General features: G+C 34.2%; 1 protein-coding gene across 2 annotated transcripts; it reads left to right on the top strand.

Annotated features, from left to right (window-relative positions):
- Positions 7210 to 18480, top strand: LOC109710056 (ADP-ribosylation factor GTPase-activating protein AGD3). Of its 2 annotated transcripts, XM_020232473.1 has the most exons (20): positions 7210 to 7694; positions 9579 to 9621; positions 9842 to 9918; positions 10715 to 10815; positions 11296 to 11366; positions 12033 to 12095; positions 12238 to 12282; positions 12544 to 12609; positions 12750 to 12797; positions 12894 to 12989; positions 13088 to 13129; positions 13491 to 13706; positions 14359 to 14490; positions 14606 to 14830; positions 15331 to 15417; positions 15786 to 16127; positions 16704 to 16858; positions 16957 to 17053; positions 17312 to 17817; positions 17941 to 18480. In XM_020232473.1, exons 3-20 carry the CDS (start codon positions 9842 to 9844, stop codon positions 18056 to 18058), a joined length of 2487 nt encoding a protein of 828 aa, XP_020088062.1. In that variant the 5' UTR covers positions 7210 to 7694; positions 9579 to 9621; the 3' UTR covers positions 18059 to 18480. The 2 variants fall into 2 exon arrangements, with proteins under 2 accessions (XP_020088062.1, XP_020088061.1); XM_020232472.1 differs by lacking the exon at positions 9579 to 9621.

Genomic DNA, 18735 nt, shown 5'->3' with positions numbered 1-18735 from the left:
TTCGTACTAATAAGTATTTTTCAATGATCTGAGCTTCCGAATCGACAATCCACTCCGTTAAATATGATCTAGAGTATTTGAAACTTCTAGAAAATAAATTTATATATAGTCTGGTTATGGTGCTTTTAATAGTATCAAATATTTAGTACTATCAATTTTTTCACTAATATATCTATCTCTTTGACCAATTCTATTTCTTAAATCATGTTATTCCACTAACTATCTACTGAATTCCAGAAAACCACTATCATCTTAACCCTATAAACTTTCATCCAAAGTTCAAAAACCTATAAGCACCGAATAAAATTTAAGGGTTAATTTCATACAGATCGTTGTAAATATAGTGAATTATAAATATATCCTTACAAAATTAAACTTTTATATATTGTTCCTACAAAAGTTCTAATATTTTCATATATGTGCTGCTGATTTGTTACCGTTAAAATATTGTTTATTTCATATGCGAAATGTTCTTTTTGCAATCACAAATATGTCCCTCCAAAAATTCTAACTATTAATTGAAGAAGGGTAAAAAAATCAATTCATCTCATTAATTAATTAGAGTTGAGTATTTTACCTATGGTTACCTAATTTTTTTTCTAACGGATCCTAACGGCAGTGACATATTTAAAAATATCAAGACTTTTACAGAAACAATATATGAAATTAAATTTTATAGAGATATATTTACAATTCACTATATTTACATAGACCTGTATGAAATTAACCCTAAATTGAAAATCAAACAGGGTCTAACTCAGCTTGTAAAGATCTAAACTTGATAAGATGGGCCAAGCATGTCAAAATTATTTTGCTGAGTTCTATGTATAATATAAGCCATATTTAGTAAATAATTTCAAAAGTAAAGAAGTTAAAAAATTTTGTTACGACTAAAACTATAACAAACTTTCTATCTGTAAAACAATAACTAGTTTTAAAGCTCCTTAATTTGTGACCAAAAAAGAAAGCATTTTGAATGGATGATTTGATTAATAAACTTTTGCAGATTTTCTAACAGTTTTTATCTTAAACAACACTAATATATCAGCTTAGCAATATCACGTAGACCCCTTAACTTCATACATTTATCAAGTACAGATCCAAATCAAGTACATAATAGTACATTGGGCTGTGTCATCAAAAGATCTGTGTGCAATAATACAAAAGTAGAGGGTGTAAGTGTAAAATATCGTACGGTGGACAGTACGTTTTAAATGTATCCAACGGCCATCAGGCCCACCAGTGGGAGGTCCCACTGACAACACGGAAGACTACATGTCTGGAACGGAAAAATGATATAAAAAATTTTAAAAAATTACCCCCAAAATTTTCTTTTCCAAAAAAAGAAAAAAAAAGAGTAAAATTTCACAATGCTCCTTCAAAAGTTTAAAAATAACAAACGTCCTTTAAAGGGCAACCAATATTATAAATGTTCTTTTAAAAAAACTCTTAAAAAATTATATGCTTTTTTTTAAAAAAAAAAAAGTTGTAAGAATACGCTTTGGACAATATACGCTTGAATAAAGAGTTAAAGCGGAATTTGTGATGTTTTAAACTTTGGTGGATATGCATAACATTTTTGAATTTTCAAAGAATAAACATAAATTTATTGGTCCATTAAATGACTTTAATTTATTTGACCTTTTTAAAAAATTCCTAACTTTTTCAATTCGATATACAGAAAATAACTCAAATTTTTATAGTTTAAGCGATCAACTATATTAACATTGATTTTATTTTTTAACGTTAAGGATCTATAATTTAAAAAATATGATAACTTTGAGTGTACAGTAAAATTGGCCACATATTTTTTTTCAACGTTATCAATTGGCTCCTACTCCTCATAAAATTCATTATTAGGAGTTCGTCCCTCTAAAATGTTAAACCTCATATCTTTTAATAAAAAACCAGTGGTATAACAGAGGAAGTACTTATACTCTCATAATTGAGGGGTCTCTTTACAATTTACCTCCCAATTATTAATTTTATTATATTATTTTGCGTAAAAGGTCCAACGATTCAACACTATCAAGCGCGGTAACCTCACCGGGTTTCGCGCGGGCCCCACCCTGCACGCAAATCGAGGAGGGGGGACTATGATTTCGACCCCCGCAACCTCAAAAATTGACTCCAAAAAGGGACTCGCGGAGTGGCCCACCGCACCTTTACGTCGACGTGGCGCGCCCCGCGCGAGAGCTTCGAGCTGGGAGGTACAGGTGTGATCCTCTCATTGGTCCGTCCCACTCGTTCAAAGCGTGGGTCCCGCTACGCAGCGGGGAACCCTAGAAAGGCGCGCCGGGGAAGCACGAATCGGGCCCCACTGCGCCTTCCAAACTGTCAGGTCGGGTGGTGCGGTGTTTTTTTCCATTTCTTTTCCTTTCTCTTTTTTTTTTTCGTTTTTTTTTTTTTTTTTGGGAAAAAATGCATTTAGAGCACCTCTACCTATAGAACTCTTTGAAACCAGTCCCTCAAATTTCTCTATTTATTTAATGTAGGCTAAATTGCTCTGTTGGTCTTTCACCCGGTGAGCCTCATGGCACTCTAACATACTATAATTTTTTGTTCAAATTTTTTAATTTATTATAATTAAGTTTCACAATACAAGTTAGCCGACTAAATAATAATTTATCGCTGATATGATGGTGATAAATTATTATTATGATTGTTGGTGAAGAAATAATTAAGATGTCACATTACTGCTGTATTAGCAGTATATTATTTTTCAATTGATAGGATTGATTGCAGTAATTGCCATATATTAATATTCGAGGACCAAAGTATTACATTGCTTACAGTCTAAGGACGAAAAGTGCAAGTTAGCTTTTATTTTATAATCTTTAAACTTTTATTTTTTTTTATTTGAGTTATAATTCTTAAACCAAGCTAATGGATCCTAATGATAACCGCAAGTAGGGGGTGTCAATGAGCGACACCAGCGAGTTGGAGCCAATTTGTGTTTGGTTCGTTTCATCTAGCTAAAAAAATTCAACTCGTATTCGGATCGTTTATTAACGAGTGAACATTAGCTAGCTCACGAGTAACAAGTTAAGAGTATTAAAAGAATATATATATATATATATATAATAAATATAAAAAATTTTACCCATTAAATTTTGATCTGGTTGAAATCTTATATATAAATATGCCTATTACAATTGAGTTCGATTATATATATATATATATATAGAGAGAGAGAGATAGAGAGAGAGAGAGAGAGAAAGAGAGAGAGTCCGGCTGGGATACTATTGATAGCACGAAGGATTTTGGTGCTATCAAGTTTTCTGCCGTTAGGTTTATCTCTTTTATCATTTTCATCCGTTCGATTATACTATTCAACTAACCAATCACTCAACTCTAGAGGGCCCACATCATTTTAACTGCACATCTTTTAATCCAAGGGCAGAAAACTTAATAGCACCGAGTCATTGGCGCTATTAATAGTATTCCAGCCTAATTCTCTCTCTCTCTCTCTCTTTATATATATATATATATATATATATATATATATATAGCTAGACTGGTATTCTATCGATAGTACGGAGGTCTCCATGCTACCAAATTATTTTTGATGATACGACTTTCAAATCGACGATCGGCTCCATTAGACATGATTTACATTATTAAAAGTATTTGGAAACTAAATTTTATAATTTTTTTACATTATTTGGCTAGTGCTCAAATGTCTCAAAATTGACAATTTTAATAATTGATGTGATATGTTTGTAAATTTAATGGTGTCAAACAATTCAAATATAATGAAATTTTTATATAAATTTTGTTTCACTATTTAGAGTAAGATCGGTACATCTGATCTTAAATTCAAGTCTTTTATCGTCATTTTTTATAAGATTTTTATTTTCAGCTGTTAATTTTTAGACTACTTGTTTGATAGGTAAATAATGTCGAAAAATTATGAAATTTAGTGTTCAAATACTTTTAGTAGCGTAGATCAAGTCTAACGGAGCCGATCGTCGATTTAGAAGCCACATCATTGAAAACAACTTGATAGCACGAAAGCCTCCGTGCTACCGATAATATACCAGCCTAGCTCAGTGTAGAGCTATTATGCTATCGGAAGCATAAAGAATTTGATGCTTCCAATTTTTTGATCCTTGGATCAAGAATTATGCTGTTGGGATGATTGCAGTCCCAACTAGGGTTGATTAGTATTCCTAGGATTGAGTGGCCCCTGCAGAGTAATAGTATTAATCAAAAGATTAGAAATGATTAAAGGGATTGATTTAAGGGTGGGGTTAAAAAGTCGAAAGCATCAGATTCTCTATACTTCTGATAGCATAGTGGCTCTACTCTCTCTCTTTCCCTCTCTCTCTCTTTCTCTCTCTCTCTATGTATAGATATATATATGTATATATATATATATTTGAGCTGTTATCGAGCCGAATATAAGTGAGGTGACATCAGATTGTGTTCGGCTTGTTTAATAAATAGGTTGAAATTTTCAATTTGTGTTCAGTACGCGATTCGGTCTTGAGCTCATTTCAAACTGGATATGAACTAGCTTGCGAATAGCAAATTGGATTGCCACCCTAACCACTATGGAGGGTTTGGGAGTTACGGGTTCAAATTTCCAGAGCTGCCGACCCGAGCTTCTATTTCTGAAAAAATTTGAGCTGCCGAGCCGAGCTTCTATTTCTGAAAACAATAACATAAAAAAAAAGAAGGTTATTTTGGTTTTATTGTTTAATTAATAGTTTTATTAGTTATTCATTTCTAAATATTATAATTTTATCTCCTAAAATTATATTAAAATAAATAAATTTAACAAAATAAGTAGAGGAATTTACTAGTGATGTAAACGGGTCGTATTCGAGACGGATTTTCAAAAACTGAAATCCAAACCCGACTCCAAATCCAAACCTGACAGATTTTAAAAATTCATATCCAAATCCGAACCTGACCAAAAATTTGGAACCGAACCCCAACCCGAAAATCCGAACCAGAAATAATTATTTATTTTCTCAATATTTTGAAATATATTACATTAAATCTAAATGTTTAAAATACAAATTCAAATATAACATCAAATTTTATATACATACTATATATAATATAAAATAAATTTGGGTTCGGGTCGGGTTTGGCTTTGGATCAGGAACAGTCAAAATTCATATCCAAATTCATATTTGTTAGATTTTTATTTTTGATATTCATATCGAAAACCATATTCGTTTAGAACTAGATAAGTCCATTCAGTAGGGATTCGAATTCAGATAAAATTTTGGGTATTTATACAATTATACACATTGACATCCCTAGAATTTACACAATTTTTCTAATTTAATCAACTAAAATTATTCAAACTAAAAATTAAAAAGTTCATAAAGGGGTACCATTTAAAAGTGATAAAGTTAAGGGGGGCCACTTCAGAATTACCTACAGGTGAGAGGTCATCATACATTTTTGCCTTTTTTTTAAAAAAAAATGGAAACAAATTAAATAGAAAGATAATTAAATAACAATATTTCGTCATAATTACAGCGAGGTGTTATCACTTATCGGATTTTTTTCGAAAATAATCCTGTGAAATTTCGTATTTGCCAAACTAATCCTGTAAAATTTTTATTAGTGAAACTAACCCTCCTCTCGCCACGTGGGCGCCACGTCAGGGATTCCTCAAAAAGACGGTGAATCGTTCACCGTCTTTGATATTTGTTGTGAAGGCGGTGAATAGTTCACCGTCTTCATAAGACGGTGAACCATTTACCGTCTTTAGTACAAATCCCTATTATGCGCAAATCCTTCCAAGTCCATAATATGATGTCCTTGATAAAACGGTGAATCGTTCCCCGTCTTCTCGAGGGCACAGAAACGGCGGACTTGAGAGGGCGAAAAGGGGAAATGGCGGAAAGAAAAATTTTGCACTAAAGACAGTGAATGGTTCACCGTCTTCTAAAGACGGTGAACCATTCACCGCTTTTACAATAAAAATTATAAAGACGGTGAACGATTCACCGTCTTTTTGATAAATCCCTGACGTGGCGCCCACGTGGCGAAAGGAGGATTAGTTTTACAAATAAAAATTTTACAGGATTAGTTTGGCAAATACGAAATTTTACAAGATTATTTTCGAAAAAAGTCCTCACTTATCACTGCTCAACCCGGTGAAGATAACCTTTTATAATCCAGGGGCCTTTTTGCAGAAAAGTCCACTTCATTTTTAATTTTATAACATCACAGGGGAGTTATCAAATCCAAAAGTCTAGGGTTTAATGTGAAACTAAGACGATCACATTACATATGGCTAGAATAATGCGAGTTCTATGAACAATATGTAATTTGCAAAGCTTGTAAGAAATTGTGATGGACTAATTGAATCGTTTTTTAAGTTTAATTTTAGTTTTGAGCGTCCATATTTTTTTGTACGATTTTACTTCAAGAAGTACTAGTTTATAAATTTTACATTTCATACGAAAGAATTAGAGACGTGCTCCACACTGTCAAAATTAATGCGTCAGTTCTAGCGAATTCATAATATGATCATATTTGATCTATTATTTAGAACCTTCTCATCTCTTACTTAATAACAAAGTTATATAATACTGCCAAATATACTTTAAACCACAGTGCTACAATCGCGATGAACTTTTGCATTAATCGATCATGAAAAGTAATTTTACCTCTTATTAGCAACAACCTAGATCTCATTCGACACTTATTATTTTAAAATTTTGATTCAAACACAGAAAAGTGCGTTTGGCGACATATTCAAATGCATAATTTTCGAAACAATTTGGATAATAGTTTCGTACATAGGATTTTGCTATGCACGAAGTTGATTTTATCGCTAGATTTTGACATAATTAATCCACACCGTATATACTGGAGGGTGCAAATTAATTCCGGTAAAAATCAGAAATCCGACGAATCTCGTGCCTAAAAAATGGTTGTAAAAAATTTGCTTGCGATGTTTTTTTAGTTTTAAAACTAATTTTTATTTGTTGAATAAATAAATTAAAAAAAAGAGTGGAGGTTTAGCTTAGCTGGCCAAACCCTTGGACTGTAATCTCACCGGTTGGTACTCCTCCCCACAGCAAACATACATGATTAGAGCTATAACACCCCTTCTTTATTTAAAGTAACCCCTAATTAAAACTCACCTCTTAATTAAGCCGCTTTATTAATTATTTAATTAAATATTTAGTAATTTCTCAAAAAAAGCTTCTCTTTTTTGTTAAGCTCCTTTTTTTTGTTTTTCTGTTTTTGCCCTCTCTCCTTTTGCTTTTCTCCTTTCTCTCTCTCTCTGGGGTTTCCTCGACCGATTCCTCTCTACAATCCTCTTAAATCCCTCAAATCGAAGCCATTCCCCATCTCAAATCCCCTCGTTTCGCCGTTTTTCGCGTTTTTTTCCCCTCGATTTTTGGTGAATTTTAGGGTTGCCGAGGCTTGGAAACCGCATTGCGTGCGTTCGCGGGTGAAATCGCTCTCGAATCGTGACGAGGATCGCTGGATTTGGTGGAGATGATCGAATCCGGGGGAGTGGAGAGGAATTAGGGATTCGTGGGAGCTCGAAATCATGCTGTGGGTGCTCGATCTTGCTAATCGGAGGGGACATTGATCGCATTGGTGTATGAGGGGGCGGCGTTGATGAGGATTGGTTTTGGGGAGGTGGAAAAGGCCGCAGCTTCACGATGCATTTCTCCAAGCTCGATGATTCCCCGATGTTTCGGAAGCAGGTGAGGGGCCTTGAGCTGATGGAAGCCTCAATTTGAGCTGTTGTTAAATGCTTATATTCTTTAGATTTTTTAGGAAAGCTTTTTGTTTCTTTGGATCTTTGTTCCCATAGACATAGCATCGGAGCTCTCGTTTAAGTAGCATCTAAGTTTACTTTACTAGCCAAACTATCAATTATGTTTGTGTTTCTCTTTCCGTCATTCCGTTGGTCGGTTTATTTTGCACATATCTTGCCAATTGTGATTTGCTGGTTTGAGGATGGATTTCTTGGCATAAAGTTGCTACCTTTTTTATCTATCTCTTGCTTTTGGTGTAATAAATGTAAATGAAGATTAGGTTCTCACTGATCTATGTTCCGTTTTGCATATTGATTGGTGAGTGCCCCTAGTTCTCTTTCTTCTAGGAAATTTGGTAACACCAGGGAAACATGGATTGATTTAAGAGAATGGCTCACGTGGTTTTCTTTCGCTTACTAGCTATACTCGTTATCATGTTTGCGTTTTTCTTTCTAAAATTTCATTGATTAGTTTAGTCTGTACATGTATTCAGGCTGCTTTGAGGCTCATCAAGTTAATCAAGGTTACGGATCAACTAATATATTGTTGGGTATCTCTACATATTTTTGACTTAATGCTAGGTTTGCAATGTTCTGGAGTTTACTTTCATTTTGAGAACCATTTAATTAATCTAATTGGGCATTGTTTACGGCTTTGCGTGTTAAAATGAGTTGTCATTTATCACAATCAACTCATACGGGCCAATAATAGCTAGTTAAAAGTGCCGATTCGTCTCAATGTTTGGTGACATGATACACCATTGGATTTTTGTTATGAGGGATGTTCACTTGAGATTGTCATATACACTTACTAAAGTTTGAGTTATATTTATGTTTAATGACACCCTACTCCATTGTACTTTAATGTTATTTTTGTTGACTAGTTGCTACACTGCCCCAAAAGACACCATTGAACTATCAAAATTTTCGTATCAATCTCTACATCGTCTTTATATTTAATTTCATTTTCTATCGTATACTATTTTCGTTTCTCAAAGACATCACTAAATTAACGTTTTCTTGCCAATCTTTGCACTGCTGCCAAAAAATCTATTATTTTAGGCAGAATCTAGCAATTCTATTAAGAGGCACAAGTTAGATAGGAAAATGCAAAATGAGTCTCCAAGATAGATTAATTTAAAGATCCTGTTAAGTTATTTTCTACTATTTTTTCTGCTGTTTCTAGATGTTTCCTTCTTTTTTCTTGTAAACAAGGGTCAAATATATGCTTCATCAAATATATGCTTCATTACTTTCTATTAGTGCTTCTAAACAGAACTGCTAGTTTTTGTCTAAAATTATATTTTATTGCTTATAGTGTAGAGATTGAGAGAAAAAAGATAGTTCAGCGGTGTCTATAAAAAAAGAGAAAATAGTACAGGGGAGGGAATGGAAAAAAAATACCCTAAAGTATGGTGTAGTATAATGTAAAAAAGCTTATATTTTGAGCTGAGAGATGAAACCACAATTTATATACAGATGAAGGATGTTTGCTGCAATTTATCTGATTAACTTTTCATCATTTCATTTATGTTGATTTATTTAGGTCGCACAAGCAGTCTAGCTGCAAGATTTTTCTTTAACCTTAATCATCTAACAGAATTACGAACGAATCGGGTACTGAGTATTCGAATGGTTCAGGGCATTTTCTGATTATTTTCATGCATTAGTGCATGTTACACCCATGGTTAACATGTTCTTTTATTAGAAGTCGAATGTTACCTTTATTTTCGCTTGTGATACTTGGTGCTATACCTGTCCTTACTTCCCTACTCTCTCTCTCTCTCTCTCTCTCTCTCTCTCTCTCTCTCTCTCTCTCTCTGGATGACAGGTGGTTTCTCTCACCTTTCAAGAAAGAGTAAGAGAATGGACTGGTAACTGGTTTTTGACTGTTATCTGACATAACTTTATTATAGGAAGCTTACTTTCCTTTTATGTTCTTCATATCTTGAATTGTTTCTAGAATATGCCTGTAAGTAATGCTATTGTGAAATTGTTTCATGCTTTAGTGAGAGAACAACTGGTTTAGAACAGAGATACCGTTTTATATAATTTCCATGTAGTAATAATTGGGTTGCTTTTCCTTGAAAACAGATGCAGTCACTTGAAGAAAGTGCCGAACTGTTGAGAGAGAGGTGCTTGAAGTTTTACAAAGGTTGTCGCAAGTATACGTAAGTCAAGATATTTTCCCGTCTGAACTTACTATTGGATTCCAAATGTATCCATGTGAAGTACCTTCTGTACAAGGAACCAGAGGCATACAACCAATAACCATTTGTGGAACCATTTCTGTACTGTTTTTTGATGTGTATTTGCTCAAATGAGCATATATTTTCACCATTGAAGTATTTATGAAGATTTTATCTCTGTGAAGCAAGGTTTGAGGTTTTGCCAAAACCAAAGTTGCTTTGGAGGAAATCAGCTGTTTTGTGATTTGTTTACATATAATTTAAGGCCTTGTAAATTTTATTTACTTTATATGGAAAGACCAATTAAGGTAATAAGCTTTCTTTGAGGTTCTTTACCTTGTTTATAGAAAGTTAATTTTGAACTCTGCAATCAATCTTATTATTTAATATGTGTAGTTGCTAGCGTAAACTTGAGTTTTATGTGCTTGTAAGTAAATACAGAAGAAGCAAATTTCTTCTTGGTTGGTAGAAATGTATATAAATTGGACATTTTCCTAGCTAATTTACTAGAGCCACTGTTGGGCCCTAGCATGGCCATACCATGGGCTGGCCCTGTCTGTTGCACTGTGGGCTGTGGGCTGATCCAACTTCATGCTTTTGGATTCATCTTGCTTTTGAGTTCATAGGCGGTACTCCCCGGTGCCCTCATGTACTCGTTGTCTCTTGTTCTTATGTTGATTTTGCATAAAGGCTTATAGAAATGCAAATTATTTGTTCTCCTCCTGTTATCTTGCATTACACTATGCAGTATAAAGTGATGGTGGCTTTTGTATTTCAGAGAAGGGCTTGGTGAGGGATATGATGGAGATATTGCTTTTGCTAGTTCTCTTGAAATGTTTGGAGGAGGACACAATGATCCCATTAGTGTTGCTTTTGGAGGTTAGTATCAAGCTATTTTTTATTTGAACGTCTTATTTGGTTGAATTTTTAATTATATGGGTTACATCAAAATATTGCTCTTCCTCATCCTTTTTGAACATACTTTGACTTTACATAGTCTAAACTGTAGAATAAAGGATAATTGTTCTGCTCTTTGTAGTCTGAGTTTGTGCAATCATGGAGCATCTAGTCTGTCAGACAATAATAGGTTTCTATTTTTATTTTTACTCTATCTTCCTTTATTCAACATATTTTCATGCAAAATTAACTTTTTACCTCTTTGTTATCTCTCACTGACTTGTGCTTTTTGGTTCAAGTAAAAGTAGATGATCTAGATTGTCATATTAATGTGTATTAATTCCCTGGTCCTCTTTCATGCATATTTATACACGTGGAGTATCCAGTTCTCACTCTTTTGTCAGTTGTTAGCCTTCTTTTGACATATTCATGGAGAAAATAACAGAGCACCATATTTTGTAGGGCCTGTTATGACCAAGTTTACAATTGCTTTGAGAGAAATAGGAACATACAAGGAAGTCCTGCGTTCACAGGTTGAGTGCTCATGCTTTTCTGCTGCTTTTTATTCTAGTTATAGACTGATCTTATTTTTTGTTTTAACTTAAATTCGCTATTATTACTGGTAAATGTAGAGACCAGATGTCAACTATAGTGCAATTTTAAATGAGTACCTGAACTCCTAAATTTTTAATTTTATTACCTACTCTTACTGTATATTTACCTTGCGTACCTCTCTATTAACATTTTGATTTTACTACTAAACCTTAGGGTATATTTGATTCATGTACACTATCAAAACTTAATAACACTTGTAACCTTTTGGATATAGTATTCTGTGGCATAATGGAAGGACATCATATTCTATAACTTTTTTGAGCAAATTGTTAAACTTCTAACATGAGCTGGACACAATTTCAGAAAATCAAAATAATGAAAGATGGGGCAGTAAAATCAAATTTTTAAAGAACAGAGATCCATTTGAAAGAAAGCTATAATTGAGGTGAAGTCCATGCATTTTTACCCTAATCATTAGGATTGTTTTCCAATGTGACAGTGCCGTTCCTTTATTTTTTAAAATCATGCTATACGATGTCACAAATTCTGCTTCTCTTGTTACTCTGAGATATATAGCTACACATCCTTTTGATTCCAACGCTACATTCTTTAGTATTTCTTATTCTTCTAATTCTTGTTTCCAGGTTGAGCATATGTTGAATGACAGATTGTTGCAATTTGTTGACATAGATTTGCATGATGTTAAGGTGCGTCAGTTACTTCCTGTTTCCCTAAATATGTCATTTTTTTTTATTATTATCAACAGTGTTAATGTGTTCCGTAGAAAAAAAAAAAAAAAAGTAGAAGAGAGTACTGATGTGGTTTTAAACGTCATCCATTTTATTCCAGGATGCCCGTAAGCGGTTCGACAAGGCTAGCCTTCTCTATGACCAGGTCTGGTTTTTGAGTTGTTAATTAAAACTTTAGTAAGTAATGTCTTTTTGTGGAGTTCTTTTTGTGCTCTCCCATTCTGATCTATTTCTTTCATAACTGAAATGGTAGGTAAAATTTGAAAATTTATAAGATCTAATTTTTTTTTATTTTAAATAATTTTAAATAATAAGGGTTTTTTATGCAATGAACACTGAATATAGTTATTTTAAATTCCTCATACTACAAATCGGACACATTGTCTAATTTTACCTTGCTGAACAGGCACGTGATAGGTATCTTTCATTGAGAAAAGGCACAAAGGCAGATGTGGCAAATGTCTTAGAGGATGTAAGTATGTAATGACAAAAACATTTCTGTTCTCATGTTTCCTATGCATGTAACTGCTGTCCAATTCGGTGATCTCTTTTTTGTGCTTTCTTTGTATTTTCTTTGCAAATATTCTATTTATTGCGTTTAACATAATCCAGGAGCTCCATAGTGCAAGATCTTCCTTTGAGCAAGCTCGCTTTAATCTGGTATGTGTATCATAACATAGTGGTTCTTTTCTGTGAGATAAGCATTATATATTTGCCTTTTATGTTATGTAGAAAATAATTTATATTAAATGTTAGGTTACTACTATTTCAAATATTGAGGCTAAGAAGAGATTTGAATTTTTGGAGGCTGTTAGTGGGATGATGGATGCTCATCTTCGTTATTTCAAACAGGTAAATTAATGGCCTCTACCGTTTTTTCGTTTTTTGGCTTTTTGTTCTTTTTCGTTACAAGAAATTATTTAGTATGTTTTGTTATTTTATTTTTTCAGGGATATGAGTTGCTGCACCAAATGGAACCATATATCAATCAGGTTTGTTCTTGCTTATCCTTTTTGATTGACAGCAATTGAATCTTACACTATTTCACAAATCATATCCTATTGAGCATTCTTACGGTTGCAAAGTGAAGTTACATACATGGCTAACTACTAAGAACTTGAAGCTTATGTATCACTTATTTTAGGCCTGAAATTCCCAAGAAGTGTGTGTTAAATTTACAAAATTGGTATTTGAACATTCCTGGCTAGGTTTGGTGCAATGCAGTTCATGACAAAAGCATTAATTCTTGTTTACTTTCTTTCTATAGACATGATGGTTCTCACCTTCAAATTGGAGGATTATTTGTCAGCTGAGCTGATTTACTAAATTGGATGTGCATTATTTATTTTGAAGGTTCTAGCTTATGCACAGCAATCGAGAGAAAGATCAAATTATGAGCAAGCTGCACTTATTGAGAGGATGCAAGAGTTCAAGAGACAAATCGATCGAGAAAGCAGGTGGTCTTCAAATGGGTCCCATGATTCTCCTAATGGAGATGGTATACAAGCTATTGGTAGAAGTTCTCATAAAATGATAGAGGCAGTGATGCAATCAGCAGTGAAGGGAAAGGTGAGTTACTTATATTTTGGTTAGTTCTTCTCTTTGTGCATATAACTTATAGGAAATGTTGAGCTTGCAAGCTGCTTTCCTAAATAAATCATCTGGAATTCAGGTCCTTAAGTGTCTATTCTGTTAGCTTGTTGTTTAACAAATTAAATCAGTGATGAGCGTGAGTCTATTGGTTCCCTTTGTGGGTGTATACTGTTAACTGAGCTGTACTGAATTGTGGATATAATTGTACTGAACCACACGTGAACAATAAGGTTTAGTTCTTTTCTGGTTTATTCCATTCAGATGTTGATTGAATTGCTTTCTTTTATATGAAAAAGATATTTGCTGATCCTGTCTGTTGAATACTTTGATCTGACAAATGTAGTGATGAACCCTTTGAGCTGTTTGATTTTTATCTAACAGCTGATATGTATCAAGTAATTATGTATTTGCTTTTAATTGGTTTATTTGGTTCTCAATATGCTGAACTGATCTGGACTGAATAATTAAACTGAATTGTATCAGCTGAAATTGTGAAGTTCAATTACGCATTTTGTTTAGAGTTTAGACCAAATACTGCACACGCTTGTATTAAATAATATATTTTCTGTCCAATTGATTAAATTGATGAAACGCCATGCTAAACTAAAGGTTCAATACAACTGTTCAGGTTCAGACCATTAGACAAGGTTACCTATCTAAACGGTCATCAAACTTGAGAGGCGATTGGAAAAGAAGATTTTTTGTGCTTGATAGCCGAGGAATGTTGTACTACTACCGCAAGCAATACAGCAAGCCATCCGTATGTCTTGCAATAATAAATTGAATACCAAAAAATACTTTAATACATTTTTGTTGTTTTCTTGTTCTTTTAGTACTTTATTAAATAAACTTTCCCTTCTATATGGTTTTATTAGGGGGCACACCATTCTAATCAAAGAGGTCAAAATTCATCGGAGCATGGTTCTGGGTTGCTGAGCCGATGGTTCTCTTCTCACTACCATGGTGGCGTGCATGATGAAAAGTCTGTTGCACGCCATACTGTGAATCTGCTCACATCAACAATAAAGGTCGATGCGGACCAGTCAGATCTACGGTTTTGCTTCAGAATTATTTCTCCCACAAAGAATTACGCTTTGCAGGTAGAAACATAAAACCAACTTATTGGCATTCAATGTGTCATTTTCTTTGGGCAAAAACATACAAGACCATACCTGAAGTAAAGCTCATTTGAGATAGGTACCTAAAGTTCAAAAAAAAGAAGTTTTACTACCTTATCTTTCAGAACTTACGATTTCAGAAAATGCCATCAAGTTCTTTCAGAACTGAAAGTTCCCATCAAAATGCTGTAACATAATCTATAAATTACTGAATATTAGGTTGCAGAATATTTCATAAAAAAAGTTACAGGTACCATTAAGATCTTATGTAGTCAAATCAACAATAAAGGTTAAGTAGTAAAATCAAAATCAGGTACCATTTCTAAATGCACTTTAATTCAGATATGATATGTTCTGTTTTAACCCTTGTGTATATTAAGGAAAGATGGGTTTTCTTATGTAACTGAATACCAATTGTTCCCTACTAACTTAGATGATTTTTAAGTTCCCTTGGGTTCTATTACACCCTTTGATTTTCACAGGCAGAGAGTGCAATGGATCAAATGGATTGGGTTGAAAAAATAACTGGTGTTATTGCTTCGCTGCTGAGCTCCCAGTCTCCTGAGAAGGTTGGCACTAGCAAGATTTAAAATGAAGCATCCTTACATACTTAATCTACTGAAATGTTTACATATATGGCCCAAAAGATTTTATCTATAGGTGTTTACATCTTTGCAAATTCTGAATATTTATTTTTGCCTGTCAAAATCTTAATTTTCTGTATTTATATACCCTTGTACCCCTCTCTGAAAAGCTTTGTAAGAAACTGCACTTTTGAGGGATATACATACCTATATACATGAAAAATTTAGATCTTACTGGGTTATATATAAAAAAGTGTTTTTTTTTTTGGGGCATTGATATAGGTGCATATATATTTATTTAGAAGCCCCTAAGATCTATTTGATATAGAAGATGATAGTACTATTTATTTCAGCGCCTTCTTGCCAGCCCTACAGGCAGTGGCCACCACCGTGCCGCTAGTGAGAGCAGTTCAATCAGTAGCTCAACTGAATTCGAACATTCAATAAACGGGGAATCCTCGTTGGAAAAGAACTATTCGAGCGGACATTTTGAGCGCCCTTTCAGAAACTCACAACAGCACAGATCTGCCCCAAAACAAGAGAAGCCAATCGAATTGCTAAGGAAAGTATGCGGAAATGAAGTTTGTGCCGATTGTGGTGCTTTAGAGCCTGACTGGGCTTCTCTGAACCTGGGAGTCCTCGTGTGCATTGAGTGTTCCGGCGTACATCGAAATCTTGGTGTGCATATATCAAAGGTAAATTTAGATATTCATGGTATAATTAATGGTTGGAAATAGTTGAGCTCTTGTATGCTATATTTTGTAAACTCTAATACATCTTAGATTTTCTCTTCGACTTAGAACTTTAGATGGATTGCATTTTCTTTAATACTTAATCTCGTCTGGTAATTGGGAGTATTTGGTGCACCTTTGAGCTAATTCAGATGCAAAATGTACCTGCCTCTGCTAGGATATATTGTTGAACTTAGGATTTCTATTGTCTTTCAAGTGGCTAATTTGAAATTGGAGAGGACCACAATGAAGCAGTCCTATTCAATTAGTTGATCTTAACAGATCCCTTTTGCTCCAATTTTGAAGAAGTTTTCTTTTATCAAGTTGGATGGTACGGAATGAGTGATACTCTAGTTGTTTGCAAGCAGGTAACTTGGCCAAAGTAAATTAAAGGACGACAACAAAGTCTTCAGCCTTTTATATGTAAAGCATTATTTGCTAGTCAAGTATATTAATTTGTAGACATAATTTACTTTTTTTTTTCCTTCTTTATGCAACTCTTTTCTAGTATCTTATTGCTAATGAATAATATATTGACAGGTAAGATCTCTGACACTTGATGTCAGAGTTTGGGAGCCCTCCGTGATCAATCTGTTTCAATCATTAGGTAATACTTTTGCCAACTCCATCTGGGAGGAGTTGTTGCCTTCAAGTAATGGAAAAATCGAGAATGGCAATATCGAGAGCACTTCTTGGTAATTGTTATGTTGATCATGGAGAAAATCGCAACTTTTTCTCACTGCTGTCTATAAATCAATATGGAGATTGATAGCTTTCTCTTTGTATCTTGCAGTTCAGATGGGTTTGAGAACAAGCTACAACATGTAATCATCAGCAAGCCCAAACACTCTGATCCGATAGCAGTGAAAGAGAAGTTCATTCATGCAAAGGTACTTCTACTTACATTAAGCTGGAGAATTTTAAGGAAAATGATGAAGCCACCTCAATACAGAAGAAGTGTGCACACGTAAAGATTCTTAGTAAAAGCTTTCATTATGAAAATATGTTTGAATACCTTTTTGTGAAATCTTATGCGAACTATTAAACACACTGTTTCCTTAAGTCTCATTACTGCGTACTGAGATTGGTAACAATTTTTCTCCTTTGGGGGGATATTCTTCTGAATTTTACTTTCCTATTGTTTTCAGTATGCCCAAAAGGATTTTGTTCTCAAAGATCGGACGGACCTGAATCACCTTTCAGTGGTCCATCAGATGTGGGATAATGTCCGTGCAAACAACAAGAAAGCAGTATACCACCTCATTGTGGCTTCAAATGCCGATGTAAACGCTACTTATGGAAATGCTGCATTTAACTCTTTAACTCTAGCAAAAGTAATGCTTCTGCAAGAGCAGCCGAGTCCTCTATTCGATCAAAGATCCAGCTGCTTAGATAGCAGCGATTCCTTTAAAAGTGCTTCCGCCTTGAGCACTTTTTGCCCAGTGAGCAGTACTGAGGACAATAGTGAATTGGATGATTGTTATGAGGGCTTCTCCCTGCTTCACCTCGCATGCCAAAGTGCTGATATGGGCATGGTAGAACTTTTACTACAATATGGTGCCAACGCGAATGCTAACGATTCGAGGGGTCGGACACCTCTTCATCATTGTGTTCTTAGTGGCAGAAGCTTGTTCGCAAAAATGTTGCTCTCGAGGTGATTTATTTTGCTTGTCTCATTTTTTTTTTTTTTTTTAGTTACTGGAATCATCAACTAACTCAGACAACTAAATATATTCAATAATTATTTATTGACAATAATTTGCATTATTTCTTGTAGGGGGGCTGACCCTAATGCGACTGATAGAAATGGTAAAACCCCTTTACAGTATGCTGTAGAAAGTGGAACAATCGACGATGAAGAGATTCTTGTTCTGTTAGACGACCCAAATAGATAATATCCAAAAATTCATAAAGAGATTCATTTGGGAAAAAAAAAAATTGAGTTAATTCCAGCTAGGGCTTTTGGCCCAAAAAAAAGCAAGCATATGGCTTTTCCCGTAAGTTGGTAGTTTAATTATGCCATATATGGCGGTGCAGCATATGCTTCTGGAGCTTGTACCGTTTAATAGGTCGGTCGCATATTTATTCAGTTTGCATTTTTCTCTCTCTCAATATTTTTTTTTTTCCTGTTTGCTGTAGCATGAGTGGTGAGTTTTGTACATTGCCTCAATTTGGCGCTGAGTCGCCAATTGTTCTTCTCTTGTTTATCGTCAACTTTGATTTAGGTGCTCTTTCGGATAATGGAAACTTGTACATAAAAATGTACCATTGTGAGAGTATTAGTTTGATTTAGTATTTGTTCTCTTGTTCTTTTTCATATTTCAATCGATCAAGAACTAGTATCTTTGACCTTTTGATCTGCGGGTTCTTGTTTACTGGCACAGGTTCTCCTAAACTTTATCGACGAAATAATGATAATTAGGAGTCTTTCTCTGGGGCTCCAACTTACAACTGACTTTGTCGTTGATGATAGCTAATTTCAATAACATATCTTTTGTTACTAAACCTTGTAATGTTACTAATCAAATAAATCTGGCAAAAGTGCTTTTCATGTTGTCCTCACCAAACTCCT

This window comes from Ananas comosus, linkage group 5 (assembly GCF_001540865.1).
Source record: "Ananas comosus cultivar F153 linkage group 5, ASM154086v1, whole genome shotgun sequence".
NCBI lineage: Eukaryota > Viridiplantae > Streptophyta > Magnoliopsida > Poales > Bromeliaceae > Ananas > Ananas comosus.
This window is presented reverse-complemented; position numbering and strand designations above follow the sequence as displayed.